Source organism: Tricharina praecox (assembly GCF_024521635.1).
Source record: "Tricharina praecox strain CBS 144465 chromosome Unknown BZA05scaffold_11, whole genome shotgun sequence".
Lineage (NCBI taxonomy): Eukaryota > Fungi > Ascomycota > Pezizomycetes > Pezizales > Pyronemataceae > Tricharina > Tricharina praecox.
The window spans coordinates 469,204-488,939 of NW_026250413.1; the positions used below are offsets into that span (position 1 = coordinate 469,204).

Consider the following 19,736-nt stretch of genomic DNA (forward strand, 5'->3'; position numbering starts at 1 on the left):
AGCGCGGGATACGTGGTGGTATGTACTCTACTTAGGTATCAAAGTACTCTATGTATGTACGTGGTGAGTGCAGGTTCACACACCGTTGCTGGCCTGGCCTATGGCGGGGAAGTGATGTGATGTGATGTGTGATGTGTGATGTGGATCGCTGGGCGGACGGGGGGTGGATCATTGGCCGGGGTGGGTGGGTGTGGTGGGTATTTGTGTGGGTGTGTGGTGGTTGTGTGGGTGGTTGTTTGAGAATTCCCGACGAGAGACCTGGCCGTGCGTGCCGTCGCTGGTGCTACTATGTTCCTATTGTTCCTAGGGGCGATGATGCTCGATGATGGCCTCGGAGCTCTGTGCGCTGCTTTTCGGCCCCGGGTTTCGCTTCGTAGCTTGGTGGTAGTTAGGTAAGTACGGTGATGTAAACCGAACGAGTGCACGTGTGGGATTCTGGCTGGAATTGAGTCCGCTCGAGCTGCCTATGATGCGGTACTAACCAGTACATAGAGCACCTCAAGTACCTGGGTACGCTCGATTCGCCAGTGCTGGTGCGGGACTATCTAGGATTCTAAGTACCTCGGACGATCACATCACCACACGATGGCTGGTCAGGAATACCCAGTTAACAACTATCAGAATAGCTATTCTGCGGCACAACTCACAACATCTGCTGCAACTGTATTCTGCACGCTCTGCCCGGCCCTGCACTCACTCCCCTGCCCTGCACTCACTCCCCGACCGTGCCGGAACGGAAAGGTCCCACTGTCTCAGTTTCCAGCGTACCTGCTCTTGCCGCCGCCGCCGATGAGAAGAGCAGCACCAGCAGCAGCGGCGGTTGGTTCATGATGTATGTACCTAATGTATGAGGTACTCTACCTAATGTACTCCGCAATCGGAGAGGTGCTCACTGCCGGTACCTGAAATCTGGATAGGATGGCGTTATTGGAGGTATTGGAGGTAGTTATGTGCCGGTGGTGGTAGTGGTGCGAAAGCAACAGCTACCAGCCGACTGTTGGATTGTTAGAGCTCATAGATCGACCGGGTGCCATTGGAAGCTGTAACTAGGTGGTGGGGGATTCGGGCTAGGCATGTGCTAGTATGTAGAGCACATACATCATGCACACCGGTGAAGATGAATTCGTGCTCTTGGGTGTGGATGAGAGGTGACTAGAGTAATAGCTATGGGTGTGGGCAGGTGCCATGTACTCTAGTATGTAGAATGGAGTGGAGTACCCTAGAGTGACTAGAGTACCTAGCACACAACGGACGATCGATCGCTTGGCGAACCGGTGCTCACGTTCGCGATTCCCGACCTTTCTCTGGCGACGCGACTTCTCCGACTCCGACTGCGACACTGCCGCCGCATCACCACCACCGTCAACACCACCCCGTCACCCCCTCCCTCAATGGCGCAGCTCTACACGCTCGAGCCGCAGACCAAGTGCGTTCTCCGTTCCATTCCCTCTCCCATCTTCGCTAACGCCCGTCCAGCGCCAAGGTCCTCCTCAAAACGAACTTCGGCGACCTCGAGCTCGAGCTCTGGGGGCAGCAAGCACCGCAAACCACGCGCAACTTCCTACAGCTATGCTATGACAACTACTACAACGATACGATATTCCACCGCCTAGTGCCAGGGTTCATCCTTCAGGGCGGCGACCCGACAGGCACGGGGCACGGCGGCGAGGCGATCTATCCCGGCGGGTTGTTCGCGGACGAGTTCCACTCGCGCCTGAAGTACAACCGCAGAGGGCTCGTCGGCATGGCGAACTCCGGGAAAAAAAACGATAACGGAAGTCAGTTCTTCCTGACGCTGGGGGATACGCGCGAGTTGACGGGAAAGAACACGCTGTTTGGGAAGATCGTCGGCGATACGATATATAATCTGGTGCGGATGGGAGAGTTGGAGCTGGAGGAGGGAGGCGAGAGGCCGCTGTTTCCGCCGAAGATTTTGAGTACGGAGGTGCTGGTCAATCCGTTCGAGGATGTCAAGCCCAGGGAGGTCAAGAGGAAGGCGGAGGAGACGCTGGAGAAGCCGAAGAAGAAGGTCGTCAAGAAGAAGGGTGGGAAGGCGCTGCTGTCGTTCGTGGGCGAGGAGGAGGAGGATGCAGCGCCCGTGCTACCCGTCAAGAAGAAGCCGAAGTTCGACACGCGGTTGGTGGTGGATGCGGGACAACGGCCGGCACCGAAGCCACGGGAGCCACCGGCGGCGGAGGAGAAGGGCAAAGGCAAGGAAGTCCTCCCACCCACCAAACCCCGCCGCACCCCCTCGCCACCGCCGAAAAAGCAAAAGACCTCCGCAGCGGTGCCCACCCGCGCATCCCGCTCACCCACCCGCTCACCGACCCCACCACCCACGCGCTCCGCACAGCTCCTAGCCCAAACCAACGCGCAGATCGCGGCGCTGCAGAAGTCCTTGCGGCGGTCTGCATCGCCGCCTGCCGCGTCGGCAGCCAGCGGCGCCGCCGCAGCAAAAAAGAAATCCCTGCTGGCCCTGCAGAAAGCTATGCTCCCACCGACGTCCGTCCAGGGCCGCAAAAAGCTCCGCCGCCGCGGCGACAAGGCCGAGGATGACGACGAGGCGGCATTTCTCGCCCTGCAGAAATTCCGTGCGAAGCTCGCCGCCGCACCACCCTCCCCTCCACCTCCCCCTCCCCCTGCAACCACCACCGACACACACACACCCACAGACTCGGCCATGCCGGATGCGGCCGACACCCCCGCCGTGTCCGCCGCCGGCGCCGATCCCGCCCCGGAACCGGAGGAGGACTCAGACGCGACGCTCTGCGACCTGCATTTCATCCCGCACTGCCAGAGCTGCAGCAAGTGGGATCTGCAGGACGCCGACGATGACGACGCAGGGGAGGTCACGAGTGACCTGTGGAGCCACACGCTCAGCTTCGAGAAAGATCGCTTGGGCAAGGATCTTACTTGGAAGAAGAAGAATGAGGAACTCGTCGTCATTGATCCGAGGGATAAGGAGAGGGAGATTTTGGGGAAAAGGAAGGGGCGGGGTGGTGGAGAGGGCGGGTCGAGGGGGGGCGGCGGGCATAGGGGGGAGGGTCATCGGGACGGACTGAGGGGTGGTGGTGGCGAGGGCAGCTCGAGGGGGGGCGGACATCGCGGAGGAGGAGGTGGTGGTGGTGGTGGTGGCGAGGGCAGCTCACGGAGGAGGGATGATAGGCGGGACGATGACCGCGGCCGTGACCGTGACCGTAGGTAGTGCGTGGCAGGATCGTCGGGCTCGGTTGCAATCGCAATACCTATGCCTACCACCTTTCAAAGGTTTCAATCTGTGTTGGTGTTTGGTCCCCCATATTTGACAAGAGCACGACGTGGTTTCCCATAGGATGTAGGTACTCCACGGATGGAAGATGGATGACGGGCCCGTGTTTGTAAATTGTAAATTGTAAATATATCATCTCATCGACGCAAATTGTTCCCTCAGTCTTCTTCCATATTTCACTCAGGGACTGCCGCGAGCTCCCTTCCGTCCACTCCAACCACATAATCCCCTGTCGGTCGGCTTGTTGGCTGCTTGGGTTTGGGTTTGGGTTTGGGTACGCTGTAGAGTACAGTCGTGATTGCAATTATTATTCAGAATTCTAGCACTTCCAGAACTTCACTTCACATCCCATCACTTGTTTGAGTCTTGACTGTCGAGACCGGCACCTCACCCTTCAGCTGGTGTTTGCAAATTGTAAATATGTCATTTCATCTCATCGACCCGAATTGTTCCCTCAATCTTCCTCAATCTTCTTCAATATGTATTGAGCTCATGGCGACTGCCGCGAGCTCCAACCACATAGATACAGTCCCCTGTCGGTCGCCCGCCGGTCGGCTCATTGTACAGTCGTGATTGTAATTGACATCCAGCATCCAGCACATCCAGCACATCCAGCACATCCAGCACATCCAGCACATCCAGCACTTCACTTCACATTCCAGCACTTCACTTCACACCCATCACCATCACTTGTTTGAACTTGACCGCACCCTTCAGCTTTCAGCCGGTGTTTGCAAATCCGAGTTTGCAAATTGAAAAATCCGAGTAGATTATCATGACCGCATATTCCAAAGTTTCATTTTAACAACATCCACCTGCATCTCGTTCCGTTTTGTTACGTCATCTCGTTTCGTAGAGTAGTAGAGAGTATTTCCCACCGCTGAAGACTTTCGTATTCCGCATTGCACACAGGAGTGGGGGACCTCGAGTTTGATTTTCCAATTCGATTTTCCGAATCCAAACCCAGATCCAAACCCGGAACCGGGCAGGGAGGGGGGGCTGCAACGGTCGGCCGATGGGAGAGTTGTGAGGGAGTTGGCGCCCCACCCCCCCTGGCTGTCGGGCCAACAACGTCGACAGCGACAGCGACGACGACCGACACGTGTACGATACACGATACGGACGTTTCTATTTCCAGCCGGACTGGGCGGGACAGGATGGGACGGGCCAGAGAGAGAGAGACAGGACAACGGTGCGTAGCCGTCAGCCGGCTGGCCATCACTACTGTACTTATGAGTTGCGTACTTGCATTTCTTTCATGGACATCGGACAGTACTGGACACTGGCAATTGAACATACTAGTAACCAAAGTACTCTACTTGGTTACCTAATTCATTCCATTGCCTTTTCATATTTTATTTTTGGCGCGCGACGGCATACCGTTGATGTTCCTGAGACTGTTCCTGTCGCCGCTCGCTAAAAGCGAACGAACGTCATCGCTGAAGTGGTTTGTAGCGTATGAACTGTATGAACTGTATGCAGTTTTTGGAGTGTGTGAAGTATGAAGTGTGCGAAGTCCATCCAGAGTAGTTGGTTTACTAACAGAGTAGAGTACGGTACTGTATGTCTCGTGTGTTGTGCTGACGGTTGACATGGTAGAGGGTGGGCTGTGCTGGGTTCGGTGGGGTCACTGGGGCGGGGTGTATGTAAATGGGTGGGGTGAGTGCCTGAGTGCCTGAGTACCTGAGTGTGGGGGGTACGGGGTTTACGGTATCACTCGATATCGCCCCCGTTCACTCGGTATTGCCCTGTTCACTCGAAGTCGCTCCATTCGCTCTTGTTCGCTCCATTCACCCCCGTTCGGAGCGCTCCATTCGCTCTCATTGACCTGGTATGCAGCCCAGTAGGTATCCCACGGCGAGTACGTACCTCTTACCGAGCTGGCAAAAGTTATTCCCTGCCGATCGCCCGGAACGGACTTCGGAGTAATAAGTAATGCTCCCGCTATGGCTTGTGCTGGGTTTACTAGAGTATGTGCGATTTGGTTGGTGCGTTGTGGTGTGCTGTGTGTTAATGGGGGGGGCAAGGGGTTTGCGGTATCACTCGATATCGCCCGTTCACTCAATATTGCCCTGTTCGCCCTCGCTCGCTCCATTCGCCCCCGTTGGCTCAGCAGGTAGAGTACGTACGCAGCCCGTACCGAGCTAGCGAGTATGTACAATACTGGCCGCCGATCGCCCGGACCGGACTTCGGAGTATTAATTACTTAAGTAATACTCCCGCTGTGCCGTGGCCTGTGCTGGTTTTACCAGGTATGTATCTGCGATTCAGTTCGGTTGGTTGGTGGCTTTTTCTTCGTGTGCTGTCTGTGTTCGTTGTGCGTGTGAGGGGGGGGGGGGGTATGTGTTGTCCGACTGTCGTATGCAGTGCGCATTGCATGGAGACACTGGAGACGTTGCTTAGGCCGTTTGGTTGGCTGGTCGTGTTGGTTGATTTGTTGGCAGGGTGAAAGAGCACGGCAGAGAATGGCAGCTACCGCAGGGTACTCTGGATAACCGCCGTGGCTTGCATTGTCCATTCATGCACTGCACTCCAAGTCTCCGAGAGTTGAGTGATATTTGGTGTCGGTGCACTCTTTTGCACCCGTCACTCGTCACTCGTCATGCAAAAACGAAGTGGACGATGAGGATGATAATAATCGTAAACGTGAAATCATTTCCACAAGTAAACATTGAGATAACTCCGACCCTGTACTATGATAGGTGATGCATATGCCATGACAAAAAAAACGAACGTCGTGAGAGAAGGATGGAAGGATGGAAAGATGGAAATGCAGACCCAAAAAAAAGAACGTCGTGAGAGAAGGATAGATTGACCGAAATGCGACCCAAAACGCCCGACAAAACACAAACCCAAACCAAAGTAAAAATAAAAAACTAAACCCCCGACCCAGAAAGAATACTCTGCGCCTCCTCATCCCAGAGGACCTCCATCCTCACGACGGCATCGGGAAAGATGATATCGAGGACCATCATCTCGCTCGTCTTGACGACCTCATTAACCCTGAGGGGGGCATCGCCCTTTCGCCTTCTCATAGTGGGCTCGTCCATCTTCCTCTTTCTCAGCCCACTTCTAAGCCTGAACCCGCGACACTGCACCATCTCTCCCTTGAGGTTGATGTCGCTCAGCTTCCCCGAGAACACTGCGTCACCGATCGATAGCCCCTCGCTGTAGTTGCCCGCGAGGTAGATGGTGTACTCCGTCTCTGCCTCCTGAGGGCTGGGCGTGGGCAGGGGCGAGTCGAGCCATGGGTTGCGAGGCGCCTTGATGGGCGATGATGGAGGCGTGGCGTGCCGCTCTATCGTGAGATTGAGGGGGCCGAGCGGCGTGTGCGGGCGCGGCGGTGGGGGAGTGCTGGTGGCAAGGCTTGGAGTGGCCGCGGCACGGAATTTTCCTTTTTCTTGCCGCCGCCGTTCCCGCGCGGAGGGGGTAGGTGTGGGCGGATGGGAGGTGCTGGTGGCGGAAGTGGATGTTGTCCGGGTGGTGTTGGATTTCATCGAGTTGGGGGTGGCGGGCTCGGAGGGGGGTGAGGCGTGGGCTTTGATGCTGGCTGCAGAGCGGAGTGGGGTGACGGTTCGCCGCGAGTGTTTGTCTGGAGGGGCCTTGGGAGTGCCTCTACCTTTGGAAATTTGGACCTCCATTGAGGCTATGCCGGTTGCGACTTCATCGATGGATGTGGCCGAGGGGTGATGTGATGAGAGACCTTGAGTGAGAGCTGCCATGGCTTTCATTGCTGGCGAGGCGGAGCGGTGCTTCTCCTTTGGCGCGCGGGAGAGCTTGCTGAGGGGAGAGATGGCATGCGATCGCACCGCCGATACGGCGTCGAAGCGCTTGGAGATGGTCTTTCGCAAGGTTGGCGTTGCCGGGGATGCCGCTGGGAAAAGCGATACACCGCCGACCTCCTCCGGTGGAGTGGGTGGAGGGGTTTGGAACCCGGCCAGCAGTGGACCAGCAGGAATAGGAGTGGAGATTCTGGATGCCCGCACGGACGGCGGAAGTGGCATGCCTTCCGGCGACTGGGGCGGGGACAAAGACCAATCCTGTACCTTCTTCATCGACAACTGAGATACCCCCGTCGGTGTCTGAACGGATGGTCGAGGTCCCGGAATCGATTGGCGAGCCTTGATCGGGGTCGACGACCTTGGTCCTGCGATGCCGGAAACTCCGGAAGCGTTTTCCTTGCCCATGCTGAGGATGCTGCGGTTGGGCGTCTTGAGCTTTCCTGAACGACGGACGGAACCGTTGAGACTGGACAAAGGCTGCTCAGCAAGCAATGGTGTCGGCAGTATTATTGGGATCGGGACAGATACGACGGAGACCGGGGCAGACACGATCGAGACGGCCTTCTTAGGTGCGACGGATACCACCGAGGATTCTTTCTGGCAGAGCGAGGCGGTGCAAGACGTCTCCAACATGGAAGTCATCTTGTTGACCACAGCGCTGTATTTACCAACATCCGCCGATGAGCTGCAAACGATCGTTGGCACGGTCCATCTGGGGTACAGGTTCTGGCACGACTTTGACACGGCGAACTTTCCGTGCAGCTCCAAGAACATGTTGCACAAGTGACAGGCCTTTTTGCTGGAGCCAATGAATCTGGGCGGGTTGGTAGGCGGGTTCTCCTCGTAGTACTTGACCAATTGGATCTCAGCGTGAATCTGGGGCCGGCCGAGATACAGCTCCTCGTACTTGGTGAGCAATTTTTGTGCCGAGAGTCCGGACCTCTTCCTGAGGCTTTGACTGGCTTCCTCGATCGTGTTACCGACCAAGTCGGAGGCGACTTTTGAAAGTCCGGTCTCGGGGTTCTCCGGCAGGGCGAAGGACTCCCGTACTGATGGAGAAACGGTCTGGACGTCAATGGACTTGAAGGCTTCCACGTTCTTGCGTGCGAGGGATACGAGCGTGTGGCTGGCAATCTTATATCGGCCGAGCTTGTCGATGAACTGTACGAGTTGCTTGCGGATTTCGATGCTGCCGACGAGTGTCTTGAAGCCCTGCACCAATCATCAGCTGTCGGTTCATCCCGTCTCACCCGCCCGTCTCACCCGGATGGGGGGAAAGTCCATACCCTCGACCTCTTTGCCAAATAGCAAGTATCCAACAACCTCTCAACGCCATCTCTGCACTGGGTGAAATCGGTTTGATGTACGACATCCTGGCACTGATCGTAGATCTTCTCGAGCAACGAGCCGCCATCCATAAGGGTGGAACTAGTCTGGGCGGTAAGCGCCGATTCCAGGGACACCTCGGAGGGCCGCTTGTTTTCGCAGGGAAGTCGGTCCTTCTGCGCAAGGGCTTCTTGAAATAGCTCGGGTAGGGGCTTCGATGCGCGTTTAAATTTCTGGCGGAGATCCTTAACGACCTTTTGGCATTCCAGGTCCAGCACTTTCTGCCAGACGGCTTCCCGGGAGCTGCGCTCGCTTCGGCCGGCTGTGTTGTTCCCACACTGTTAGTATATGCCGAAGCCGCCCCGGTAGGAGAAACAAAGGAACAGAAGGAGGTACTCACTATCGACAGCGGTAGTTTCCAGCTCTTTGCAGACATCCAACAAGCCGTCCACGATCCTGCGGGGAACGCCTTCGTTGAGGACACCTTCGGTCATGGCCAGCCTGAACAGGATACCACCGCCCCTCCTCTCCTCAACACAGACGGCCGAGATGAACTCAGCGCCGACATCGGCGGCGGCCAGGAAAGCGAAGTTGTCTGCGATCTCGCGCTCGACCTTTCCGGGCAACAGTCGCCAGCCTGGCTGCTTATCCGTCAGGCTCTCCCATTCCTTCAGCTTGGCAACGCGGTCTGTCGGGTCGGCGCTGAGAGTGACCCGTGGGAGAAGCGATTGTAGTGCTACCAGCTCCACGAACCGCGTTCGGCTCTGTGAGGGCCACGAGAAGGCGTTGGCGATTGGTGGTGGTGGCGGTAGTGTTACTTTGGGTAATCTGGATTTCCGGATGGAAGATGTGCGCCGGGGCGAGGACGCTGGCGAGGTGCCCGTGGATGTCGACATTGTGCTTTGTATGTATGTACGGTGATTCCGGGACGAGTTGCAGCTACTGGCTCTCTTATATGGGCGTTTTTCTTTCTCGAAACACACCCGTATGGGAAGAAACGAAGGCAAAGAAGGCGCACAGGCGGACTTGACTTGGCCCAGATGAGGGGGAGAGGGGAAAGGGACCTTTTTGGCCTGCGGAGATGTAGTCAGACACAGAAGCGTTATTGATGAGCTCTACATTCACCAGCAGGGCCGCTGGGGAGGGATATATTTAAAATAAAATAAAAGGCGAGACGATACGAGAAAGCCAGCTAGGGTATATGGGCACTCTAAAGCATGTACAAGCGCAGTATGAAGCTGCAACAACTACAGAGAGAGGGTAGAGTGATGTGCGAGGAGCGGGCTGTATGGAGGGCCGAGTGTACATACTACAATGTAGCATAGGACACCCCAAGGACACCCACCGACGGCCAACCACCCGCGCATAGTCCTGCCTACCTGCACCTCTCATGCGACGCTCCCTCCGAAGAGAATAGGTACGGAAGCAATCCACACCGCCCCCCTGTAGCGTACCTGATCCGTGTACCGTGTCCGTTTTGTTGGGCGACACCATTCCTCTGCCCGGTCATGACGGATGGCCGTCGTTCGCTTCCGCGTGGAGGTGGCTCCGGGAGTGGGAGCTCTCTCTCTCTCTCTCTCTCTCTCTCTCTCTTCCTTTGGCTTCCCTCGGCCATTCTCCCACTAGGCTGCAATGTGCATACCAAGCGACCACGTCAGTCAGTCAGTCGCATACAAAGGCCTGCTTTCGAATCAGCACTGGTGAACCAGTAAAGCAGGGGCGAGGGCATGGTTCTGGCGGTAACTCCGAGTACAGTACCTATTCCCGTTCGTTATCTGTCTATTATTTTTCTTTTCGCTCGAGGACAAAGTCCATTGCTGCAGATTCCATCGTTTTTGGAAATGCTCCTATGTAAGCTTCGGCGTCGTCGTGGTCGTCGTTCGTTAGTAGCCGAGGCCACTAGAGTACTGGTACCTAGCGTGCGCGCGCCCCCAAAGGGAGGTGGTGGGAGATCGATACTGGGAACCACGTATTCCAATATCTCAGCAGCACGATGATGGTTTGTTGATGGCGTTGGATGCGTTAAGACTGCAGTTGCAGTTGCAGCAAGCAACTGCAATATAAGTCAAGAGCAGATCGTTCGATCAGCCCTAACCCTTTTGCACATTGGACAATTCAAAGCTCTAATCTAATCGCAACGACAGCAGCAGCCAGCCTATAGGTATCTGTAGCTATACCCCGCGCTGGGAAAGCCGACGACACCCACCCACCACACCCACCCACCCACCCACCACAAGTGGCGGGACGTGGGCATCAGTGGTTCAGGGCGAAACACGATACCGAACGCGTGATGAAATGATGGGACGACGTGTGTGGTGTGGGGAAAGGGAAGCTCCAAGAAGCCCGGAAGCCCCAGGCCCAGGGGGGAGAAAGATCCAATCGTGCGCAAGTACTCTATCGTGGCCGGCGGATATCGATTGCCGGTACATATAGCACCTAACTACATCATATCCGGTGATTCGCCCGCCCGCCGTGGGCTGGCTGCAGCGGAAAAAAGCACTCTGACATCGTCAACGTTGATTGATCCATCCGATCCTTCCGTCCAAACTACCTAACTCCTCCCCCACGGCGGCCAGAACTTTGATCGTATGTATGGAATCGAAACTGCCCTGTTCCCCGACCGGGAGGAAGTCCTCGACGGTTCTTCCGTCCAGAGTCCAGAGTCCTTCGACGACCACCGGCCCCACTGGATCGCGGGGTAACAATGCAGCTACGGATTCCAGCTGCACTGCACTGATCACTGCACTGATCACTGCACCCCAGGCAGAGGCGGCTTAGGTGGGGAGGTATGTTACATGTAGGCAGGTTCGAATCCGTTCGCCGGATCCCCTCCGGAGAGCTCTCTGCTCTACCTACTCAGCAGCTAAAGCAAGCCAGAAGAATATATCCTCGCGCATTTGCCATCCAATGGAAAACTGTAAACGTGGAGGACTTGTTCCCCGCTGGTTCGACGGCCAGATCGTCGTTCATTAGCTGCTGCGTCTCGGGCGGTAAACGTGAGATCACTCGCTGACCGATTCCTCGTCCTCCTCTACTAGGTACCGCCTTGTTAAAATCCACGTCCACGTCCGATTCAGTATGGTCGGGGTGCTTCTGTGAGGTGCTGTGGGGTGCTGTGGGGTGCCTCTGGTGGGCCCCATTGCTCCTGATATCATACCTTCAACCTTGTCGACAACTTTGGAGTAAAGTAGGCAAACGCGCGAAAGTGGAAGTGTGGTTTGCTCGAGAGATGAGGCGGGGAGTGCGAGTAGCCGCCTACCTAGTGTCCGATTGCGGTATTCCAAACCCGTGCGGTATCTCGCAAGGTGTGCAGGGAGGGAGGATGGTGGCGGCCTAGCCAGGCTTATTGTCTCTTCAAGGGAGGACCAGTGATATTCAATGGCAGCTTGCGATTCCATCAATGATATCTTGCATCTTGTCATTCAAAGGTTCGTCCCTTCACTTGCCACCTAGGTAGGTAGTGGCAAAATCTTCTCACAGTGTCATTCACCTTTCACAAGAGAGTAGAAAGCATGCACGACATCCAGATCATCATCCTCAGAACGCGCTCCATATAAATGGTCCTACTGTTACAACACTTCGGTGTTCCCCGTACCTCACTCGCCGCCCCCACCTCCTCCAGAAGCATCCAGCAAAGCGAAAAGAATACAAGAAAACAGTGGCACACACAAACCAGAATGAGTCCACGCCGGTATTCCGCAAAAGAAGAAAGGGACCCGAAAAAAAAACCCTGCCGAGAAGAAGAAAAAAAAAAGAAAGAAAAAAAAAACCAGGGCAAAAAACATAACATAACATGACAAGTAGAAGAAAACCTTGCAACCCCCCGTAGAAACAGAAACGAAATGGACGGACCAACGCGAAGATTTACTGATGGATGAAGGAAAAGGCTGTCGTCGAAATCGATTGATCGATCGGTTCTAAGAATGACGCCGCCGTAACATGAAAATCATGATACTTTTGAGGATCGAACGAAAACCAGAGGATCTAAGACCAGCGCCGGAAAACAGCTCATGCCTTATTCGTATTGCTCTTCTTCTTCTGCTCGACCTTGAGGAGCAGAGCGCGATTGATGTGCGGAAGGACACCGCCAAACGCAATGGTAGCGCGAATCAGTGTGTCGAGTTCTTCGTCACCGCGGATGGCGAGCTGCAAGTGACGTGGGGTGATACGCTTGACCTTCAGGTCTTTGGCGGCGTTTCCGGCGAGTTCGAGGACTTCGGCCGTGAGGTATTCGAGGACCGCAGTAACGTAGACGGCAGCTATTTGACATCAGCGCAAGGCGTGGCAGCGGGCAACGATGGCAACAAACCCTTCGCGCCGACGCGCATCTTGTTCTGGGTGTTGTTCTTGAGGAAACGCTTCACACGACCGCAAGGGAACTAAGAGCAACGATGTCAGCCATCAGCAACAGGGATAAGTCAAAAATATGACGATCGAGGCCAGTGCGCATTTGCAGTTGCAGTTGCAGTCGAGCGCAGGGCCGAACGCCGCCACAAACGAGGTCGCGCCACAGAACTCGAGGTCATTTGCGGCCTTCAGATTCCAAGCGCGAACCGTCGGAGCGAAAGTGTGCAGAGGGGAGAAAAACCAACCTGCAACCCCGCCTTAGCCGAGTGAGAGACTTGCGTCCGGCCCTCGGTCCCAGCCTTGTGGCCAGCCTTGCCACCATGAGACTTTCCCTTTCCACCTGACATTGTTGCTGATTCTAATTGCTTTTCGGAGTCGTAAATTCGGTAGGTTTAGTTGGCGGCGCGTCGCGCGTAGCAGAGCTCGAAGTGCTTGTTGTTTTTGTTTGGGTCGCGTGAAGAAAAAATCGGGGATTCGCTCGTTATCGCGTGGCTACGTATCCGACCGATTTTGAGGACAGGAATCAGAATTGGACTGGAAGATGGGGTAGGAGTGCGAAAGGTGGGAGGTTGGGTGGGGGAGGTTCGTAGTGGGATGAGTGATGATTGTCCAGTCAGTCCAATGTTAGTTGCAAGACTGCGAGTGGCTGCGGTGCATTAGTTGGAGAGGGAGGGATGACTGCAGTGGAGACCATATCAAGCGAGGGAGACTCTGCCAAGACAACAAAGGCGACACAGCAAAGGGCTTGGTGACCCGGCCTGGCCTTCCTCGCTGCTCGTCCTCGTCGCCAAAATCGCTCAAGAGCACCTACTTGCTGTGTTGAGCGGCAAGTCGTCATAACGTTAGAGATCGGTGGAGAGATGAGGGAGAATTCACCACGTTGTTGATTTTGAGGAAAACGGAATCAGCAGTCGAATGAACACTCCCACCTGTCCGGACTCAGTTTTGCAAGGGCCGAAGTTCTTTCCGTTTAGCCCGAGGTCGATCCGATGGAGCACTGATTAATCACCACATGACACTCGCTAATGACAAACCTGGTTAGCACAATGCTGCCGAGTGGGTGAGAAACTTCGAGAAGTGGCACCGGTTGCGCAGAGCCGATATTTTTTTACCGACGGGATCCCCAAGTTCTCTACATCTCCATTTCAACTTCTCTTCACTCCATCGCCCTCTACCTCAATTAAATCGTAAGTAGTTTCCATTCTCCCCCGTCTCTCCACCTTCACTTGCTTCACCTGCTTCACACGCATTGGACGTTGCACCTTGTCAGCCGTTACGTTACATTCTTGTCCGAATCTCCTCTGACCAAAGTCCCACCACCTAGACAAACATGCAGCGAGCACTCACCTCTGCTACCCGGGCCCGTGCCTCCGTCTCTTCTCTTCGACCTTTGACTGCTGTCCCCAGCTACACCCAGTCGCGAGGATATGCACACAAGGTACGGCACCAAACCCCGCACTTTCAGAGCTCACCTTGTCGGGCCGGCTGCCATCAATCATCGTTTCGGCTGAGCAATAGCTGATTGGTGCTCGCGCTTTTAGGAATTGAAATTCGGTGTTGAGGGAAGACAAGCCCTGTTGAACGGTGTTGATATCTTGGCGAGAGCCGTTACTGTCACATTGGGACCTAAGGGAAGAAATGTGTTGATTGAGTCGCCTTACGGCAGCCCCAAGATCACCAAGGGTGGGTTTCTTGCGTCTCTATGCGTAGCTCTCATTACTGATACTTCCTAGATGGTGTCACTGTTGCGAAGGCCATTGTACTGAAGGACAAGTTCGAGAACCTCGGTGCCCGGTTACTGCAAGATGTTGCTTCCAAGACCAACGACGTCGCCGGTGACGGTACCACCACTGCCACTGTCCTTGCCCGTGCTATCTTCACTGAGACCGTCAAGAACGTTGCCGCCGGATGCAACCCCATGGACCTCCGCCGTGGTACCCAGGCTGCCGTCAAGGCTGTTATCGAGTACATCCAGAGCAACAAGCGCGACATCACCACCTCCGAGGAGATCGCTCAGGTCGCTACCATCTCTGCCAACGGTGACCACCACATCGGACGGTTGATCGCCAATGCCATGGAGAAGGTTGGAAAGGAGGGTGTCATCACTGTCAAGGAGGGCAAGACCACCGAGGATGAGCTCGAGATCACCGAGGGTATGAGGTTCGACCGCGGTTACGTTTCGCCTTACTTCATCACCGACGCCAAGTCCCAGAAGGTCGAGTTTGAGAAGCCCCTCATCCTTCTCAGCGAAAAGAAGATCTCCGCCGTCCAGGACATCATCCCCGCCCTTGAGATCTCCACCCAGCTGCGTCGTCCTTTGGTCATCATTGCCGAGGATATTGAGGGTGAGGCTCTCGCTGTTTGCATTCTGAACAAGCTCCGCGGACAGCTCCAGGTGGCTGCCGTCAAGGCTCCCGGCTTCGGTGACAACCGCAAGAACATCCTCGGCGATCTTGCTGTCCTTACCAACGGACTTGTCTTCACCGACGAGATCGATGCCAAGCTCGACAAGCTCACCGCCGAGATGCTCGGATCCACTGGCTCTCTCACCATTACCAAGGAGGACACCATCATCCTCAACGGTGACGGTTCCAAGGATGCCATTGCCCAGCGTTGCGAGCAGATTCGCGGTGTCATGAACGACCCCGCTACCTCTGAGTATGAGAAGGAGAAGCTCGCTGAGCGCAATGCCAAGCTGTCGGGTGGTGTTGCCGTCATCCGTGTCGGTGGTAGCTCCGAGGTTGAGGTCGGCGAGAAGAAGGATCGCTTCGTCGATGCCCTGAACGCCACCCGTGCTGCCGTCGAGGAGGGTATCCTCCCCGGAGGTGGTACCGCTCTCCTGAAGGCTTCTAAGAACGCCCTCAACAACGTCAAGGTGTCCAACTTTGACCAGCAGCTCGGTGTCAACATTGTCAAGTCGGCCATCACCAAGCCTGCCAGGACCATCATCGAGAACGCCGGTGGCGAGGGAAGCGTTGTCGTTGGTAAGCTCACCGACGAGTTCGCCGATGACTTCAACAAGGGTTACGACTCGTCCAAGGGCGAGTACGTCGACATGATTGCTGCCGGTATCGTCGACCCCCTGAAGGTCGTCCGCACTTCGCTTGCCGATGCCTCCGGTGTTGCCTCCCTGCTTGGAACCACCGAGTGCACTATCGTCGAGGCACCGGAGGAGAAGTCTGGTGGAGGTATGCCCTCTGGAGGCATGGGCGGCATGGGTGGAATGGGCGGTATGGGAGGTGGCATGTTCTAGATACAAACCCACGAATGATGGTGATGTAGTGTACTTTTAGGGAGGGGTATAAGGAATGATTTGGATGGATTCAAAAGTGGCAGCGAGTGATTTCGTTTTCTTTATTTTTGTTATTGGCGTTGGAAAGTTCTGTGGTGTGTTGTACATAGTGGAGTTTGTTGCAGGGCCCTCTTACTTCTCTTCTCTCTCCTCACTATTCCAAAAACCCCCATCAGTGTACAATACTCTACCATTCACACCCATCCGTCTCTACCGAAGAAATGGAATATTGGTTAGTGGAATCACTGTCGTTTCGAGCGGTACGAGGTTGTAGGCTTGATCTGGTTATTTTGGAAGCCAGATCTTGATGCAAAATCGAATCAGATCATGTGATATTACTCGCACGATATACCTATACGCGGACTCTTGGCCGGACTGCAAATACTAATTACAGAGTTATGCATAAAAGAGTTTAGGCGGGTAGGACGGGGAAATTATTTTCCGTGAGTTTACGAGGTTCGCCAGGCTTTTATCCTACATCCACACTGTGCTGGTTGATTGTCTCTAAAACTTCCATTATCAGTCGTCAATCCTCTTCTTCATACTCCTGAAATTCCCAGCGTCAGGTTTTCTGTTGCGGCGTGGCCACATCGTGCCGATTCTGACTGGACAGGTTCGGGGCAACATTCTGCGTCCTGGTGAGTTGACGGCCAATTGTTGTCCTTCTTTGGATATGGTATTCTGAAAAGCAAAGTTCTAGTAGAAGCTACCAGTCTATCCTGTTGGGTTTAGCAAGAATTTGATGCTGAAGTCGTTCGAACTTCGTTTACTGTTACTCCAAAGGGGAAGACGATCATTGATTATCCGGTGTGTCGGCCTTCTCCGTAGGCGCGGCGCCTTCCTCAGGCCTGATTTGCATTAGACCTGCACATGATCGTGAATCGGGGGAATACGCGGACCGACTTTCCGCCTTCCGCCTTTCATACATACAGACCCCACGATGTCCCCCGCATCTGTTTCACCTTCAAATGGGATGGCATAAGTACTTCGCGCGGTAATCTCTTGCCAGATTGTTGCTTGAATCGTGTACTCCAATTCGCAGGCTGCCTACCATGTCGAGCACCCAGACCACCATCATCACCACTCCCACTCCAGCGGCGATCGAGCTCTCGCGGATCCCAACGAAGTCTCGGTCCAGTGAACTCGAGCAAATAACTGTCCACGATGAGGAGCAATCGCGGCCATCATCCCCGCAGCCGCCAGAAGGCGCTGTCGTCTTCTCGCGCCCCGACGTCTCCGCCGTCAAGCTGCAATTGATCTCGATGAACTTCTCCGTCTTCCTCTGTGGGGTGAACGACGCAGCGACAGGCGCGCTCGTTCCGTACCTGCAGCCGGCCTACAACATCGGCCTCCTCTTTGTCGCGCTGGTCTATCTCTTCAACTTCGCGGGGTGGACGGCCGCCGCATTCTCGAATGTCCATCTCACGGCGCGCGTGGGCACCGGCGGCGTAATGTTGATTGGGGCGGTGTTGCAGTTTATCGCGCACTCGCTGCAGTTTTGGAAGCCGCCGTTCCCGCTGTTCGTTATCACGTATCTGATCGCTGGAATGGGCATTGCGCTTCAGGATGCGCAGGCGAATTCGTTCGTGGGCGGCGTAAACGATGCGCATCGATGGCTTGGTGTTCTGCATGCAGTGTACGGCTTAGGCGCCTTGATCTCGCCGCTGATCGCGACGAAGATTGCGAGCTCGACGCCGTACTGGCACTACTTCTATTGCGTGCTCATGAGCATTGCGGCGATCAATATTGGCCTTATTTTGATGGCGTTCAAGAAGGGATTGGGCAAGGGAGCTGCGGGCGCGAGGGAGCGTGCCGGGAGCGATCTGAAGAAGACGATTTCTAACAGAGTCGTCATCCTGATGAGTCTCTTCTTCTTTGTCTACGTTGGTGCTGAGGTTACTGCCGGCGGTGAGTCAACCCCTCCATAAGTCGACAGAATTTGTTGCTTACATGGTGTGCAGGTTGGGTCGTTGAATTTTTGATCCGGGTGCGCGGCGGTGAACCCTCGCACGTTGGCTACGTAGCCTCCGGTTTCTGGGGAGGTCTGACAGCCGGCCGCATCCTCCTCGCAGACATCACCTTCCGTCTCGGTGAGCGGCGCATGGTCTTCTTCTACCTCATCGCGGCGCTCGGAGTGCAACTGGTGTTCTGGTTCGTGCCGAACATCATCGCGAACGCCGTCATGATCTCACTTCTGGGCTTCTTCATCGGCCCGTTCTTCCCTACCGGTATCAGCGTCGCCACGAAGTTAATACCAAGAGAATTGCACGTGGCTGCCGTCGGGTTCATGGCGACTACTGGACAGGCGGGGAGCGCGGCGTTTCCCTTCCTGACGGGTGCCGTGGCCTCGAAGGTGGGCGTGCAGGTTTTGCAGCCGATATTGGTCGGCTTGTTGGTGGCAATGGCGGTGCTGTGGGCTATGATCCCTAGGGTCAACAGGAGAACAGCATAAGGGGATGCGTCATGTATTATCACTTGGCCCAACATCCCTAGGAAATGGCGGGCAAACATTGCAGGCTTCATGAATTATCTACGGTCGTAAAAAAAACATTCTGATAGCACTGGACCGGAGAGCATACACTGTTTGAGCTGTGAAGTTGACTCGTGAAACAGCCTGGCCAACGGCTTTCAGCAACCCAGGATCTGGCAACACACCACCTGTGCCAGCCCATAGCCGGCCCATCCTCATGTGCCAAACATCGAGTGTTCCGAGCCCTTCCCACAGCACCTCCACCACACCGGGAGTCCTCATCTCATGACAGTAGGTATCCAGCTCAACCGCACCCTGCTCACGCACTAGTTCACATGCCAACCCGCAAATCCCCGCGCGACTGTACCCGCGGCAACGGTTGTTCTCGCTGCCACATGCGTGGGCAATGGGCATAAGGTGTGAATGTAACACAGTGGTTGATGGGGCATATATGTTCCCTCGAGCTTCCCTCGAGCTCTCCCGCAATTCCCATCTCCATCTCCATCTCGCTGGCCGCTCCCTCAAATCCAATATATACCACATACATACGTTACCACGAATAACAAACCACAATGAACACCATCCTCCGCACCATCCCCCGCCGCGCCTCCCTCGTAGGCCTCCGCTTCTCATCGACACAGACGCACTCCGCTGCGCACGCAGCCCCCAACGAGGCTGCTGCTGCGGGAAACGTAGCCACGGAGGTGGGTTCTCATGAGTGGAGGAGTTGAGGAGTAGACACTGACGTCCAGCAGGGCCAGAACGGCACTTACCCTTCGTACAAGGAGTGGAGGGTCGAGGTTACCCAGGAGCAGGAGCAGGAGGCCCTGAGGCGGGCGGAGGAGAGTGTCAGGCAGCCATCGCGGGCATGATTTGTGCGCACTCTGTGCTGCGGGAGGGGGCATCGTCACGGCGAGCTGGTTTCTCACTGTAACTACCATACGCTTCACTGTACGCTTCAATGTGCTCCGGGCTGCATATATCCTCGGGCTGGGCGTGAATATAAAGCTCGTGTTCATGGTCGATGTCGACGCCCTGGGCTACCTACTATCTAGGAAGAGTGCATGTACGCAATTTGTGGCTAGATTAATTCCCGGCTGCGGTAAAGGGACGTGCACGTAATCTACATCCCCTCGGTAGTCGTCGATCATGATTCATGCCGTTGCGCCGGTACGGTCATATGGATAGATAGATTGAAAGGTTGGATGGCGGGGTTGGCTAGGTACGGGCAGATGGGCCTCTGGTTCCGAT

At 55.4% G+C, this 19,736-nt stretch overlaps 6 protein-coding genes across 6 annotated transcripts; 4 read left to right on the plus strand and 2 right to left on the minus strand.

Moving 5' to 3' along the window:
* Positions 1–186: 186 nt before the first annotated feature.
* On the plus strand, positions 187–1,092 carry BZA05DRAFT_38059 (uncharacterized protein). The gene is made up of 2 exons (XM_051481919.1): positions 187–392; positions 493–1,092. Exons 1-2 carry the CDS (start codon positions 289–291, stop codon positions 791–793), a joined length of 405 nt encoding a protein of 134 aa, XP_051339671.1. The 5' UTR covers positions 187–288; the 3' UTR covers positions 794–1,092.
* A 299-nt stretch (positions 1,093–1,391) lies between these two features.
* Positions 1,392–3,628, plus strand: BZA05DRAFT_452121 (uncharacterized protein; the record flags this gene model as incomplete). The annotated part of the gene is made up of 2 exons (XM_051487464.1): positions 1,392–1,426; positions 1,477–3,628. The coding sequence occupies 2 exons, from the start codon at positions 1,392–1,394 to the stop codon at positions 3,203–3,205; spliced, it is 1,764 nt and encodes a 587-aa protein (XP_051339672.1). The 3' UTR covers positions 3,206–3,628.
* Positions 3,629–6,144: 2,516 nt separating this feature from the next.
* Positions 6,145–9,272, minus strand: BZA05DRAFT_444726 (uncharacterized protein; the record flags this gene model as incomplete). The annotated part of the gene is made up of 3 exons (XM_051486934.1): positions 6,145–8,262; positions 8,337–8,698; positions 8,777–9,272. 3 exons carry the CDS (start codon positions 9,270–9,272, stop codon positions 6,145–6,147), a joined length of 2,976 nt encoding a protein of 991 aa, XP_051339673.1.
* A 3,112-nt stretch (positions 9,273–12,384) lies between these two features.
* Positions 12,385–13,070, minus strand: BZA05DRAFT_444727 (histone H2A; the record flags this gene model as incomplete). Its single annotated transcript, XM_051486935.1, has 4 exons — positions 12,385–12,635; positions 12,686–12,755; positions 12,808–12,909; positions 12,969–13,070. 4 exons carry the CDS (start codon positions 13,068–13,070, stop codon positions 12,385–12,387), a joined length of 525 nt encoding a protein of 174 aa, XP_051339674.1.
* A 732-nt stretch (positions 13,071–13,802) lies between these two features.
* On the plus strand, positions 13,803–16,016 carry BZA05DRAFT_473750 (chaperonin Cpn60/TCP-1 family; the record flags this gene model as incomplete). The annotated part of the gene is made up of 4 exons (XM_051488082.1): positions 13,803–14,161; positions 14,265–14,406; positions 14,457–15,953; positions 16,006–16,016. Exons 1-4 carry the CDS (start codon positions 14,054–14,056, stop codon positions 16,014–16,016), a joined length of 1,758 nt encoding a protein of 585 aa, XP_051339675.1. The 5' UTR covers positions 13,803–14,053.
* A 919-nt stretch (positions 16,017–16,935) lies between these two features.
* On the plus strand, positions 16,936–18,506 carry BZA05DRAFT_38200 (major facilitator superfamily domain-containing protein). The gene is made up of 2 exons (XM_051482066.1): positions 16,936–17,923; positions 17,977–18,506. Exons 1-2 carry the CDS (start codon positions 17,068–17,070, stop codon positions 18,465–18,467), a joined length of 1,347 nt encoding a protein of 448 aa, XP_051339676.1. The 5' UTR covers positions 16,936–17,067; the 3' UTR covers positions 18,468–18,506.
* The last annotated feature ends 1,230 nt before the right edge of the window (positions 18,507–19,736 follow it).

Bases quoted from the DNA above. Each gene is read 5' to 3' on its own strand.
- BZA05DRAFT_38059 (XM_051481919.1), top strand. From the start codon at position 289: ATGTTCCTATTGTTCCTAGGGGCGATGATGCTCGATGATGGCCTCGGA. The intron at 393-492 runs GTAAGTACGGTG...ACCAGTACATAG, and splicing joins CGTAGCTTGGTGGTAGTTAG to AGCACCTCAAGTACCTGGGT.
- BZA05DRAFT_38200 (XM_051482066.1), top strand. From the start codon at position 17,068: ATGTCGAGCACCCAGACCACCATCATCACCACTCCCACTCCAGCGGCG. The intron at 17,924-17,976 runs GTGAGTCAACCC...CATGGTGTGCAG, and splicing joins TGCTGAGGTTACTGCCGGCG to GTTGGGTCGTTGAATTTTTG.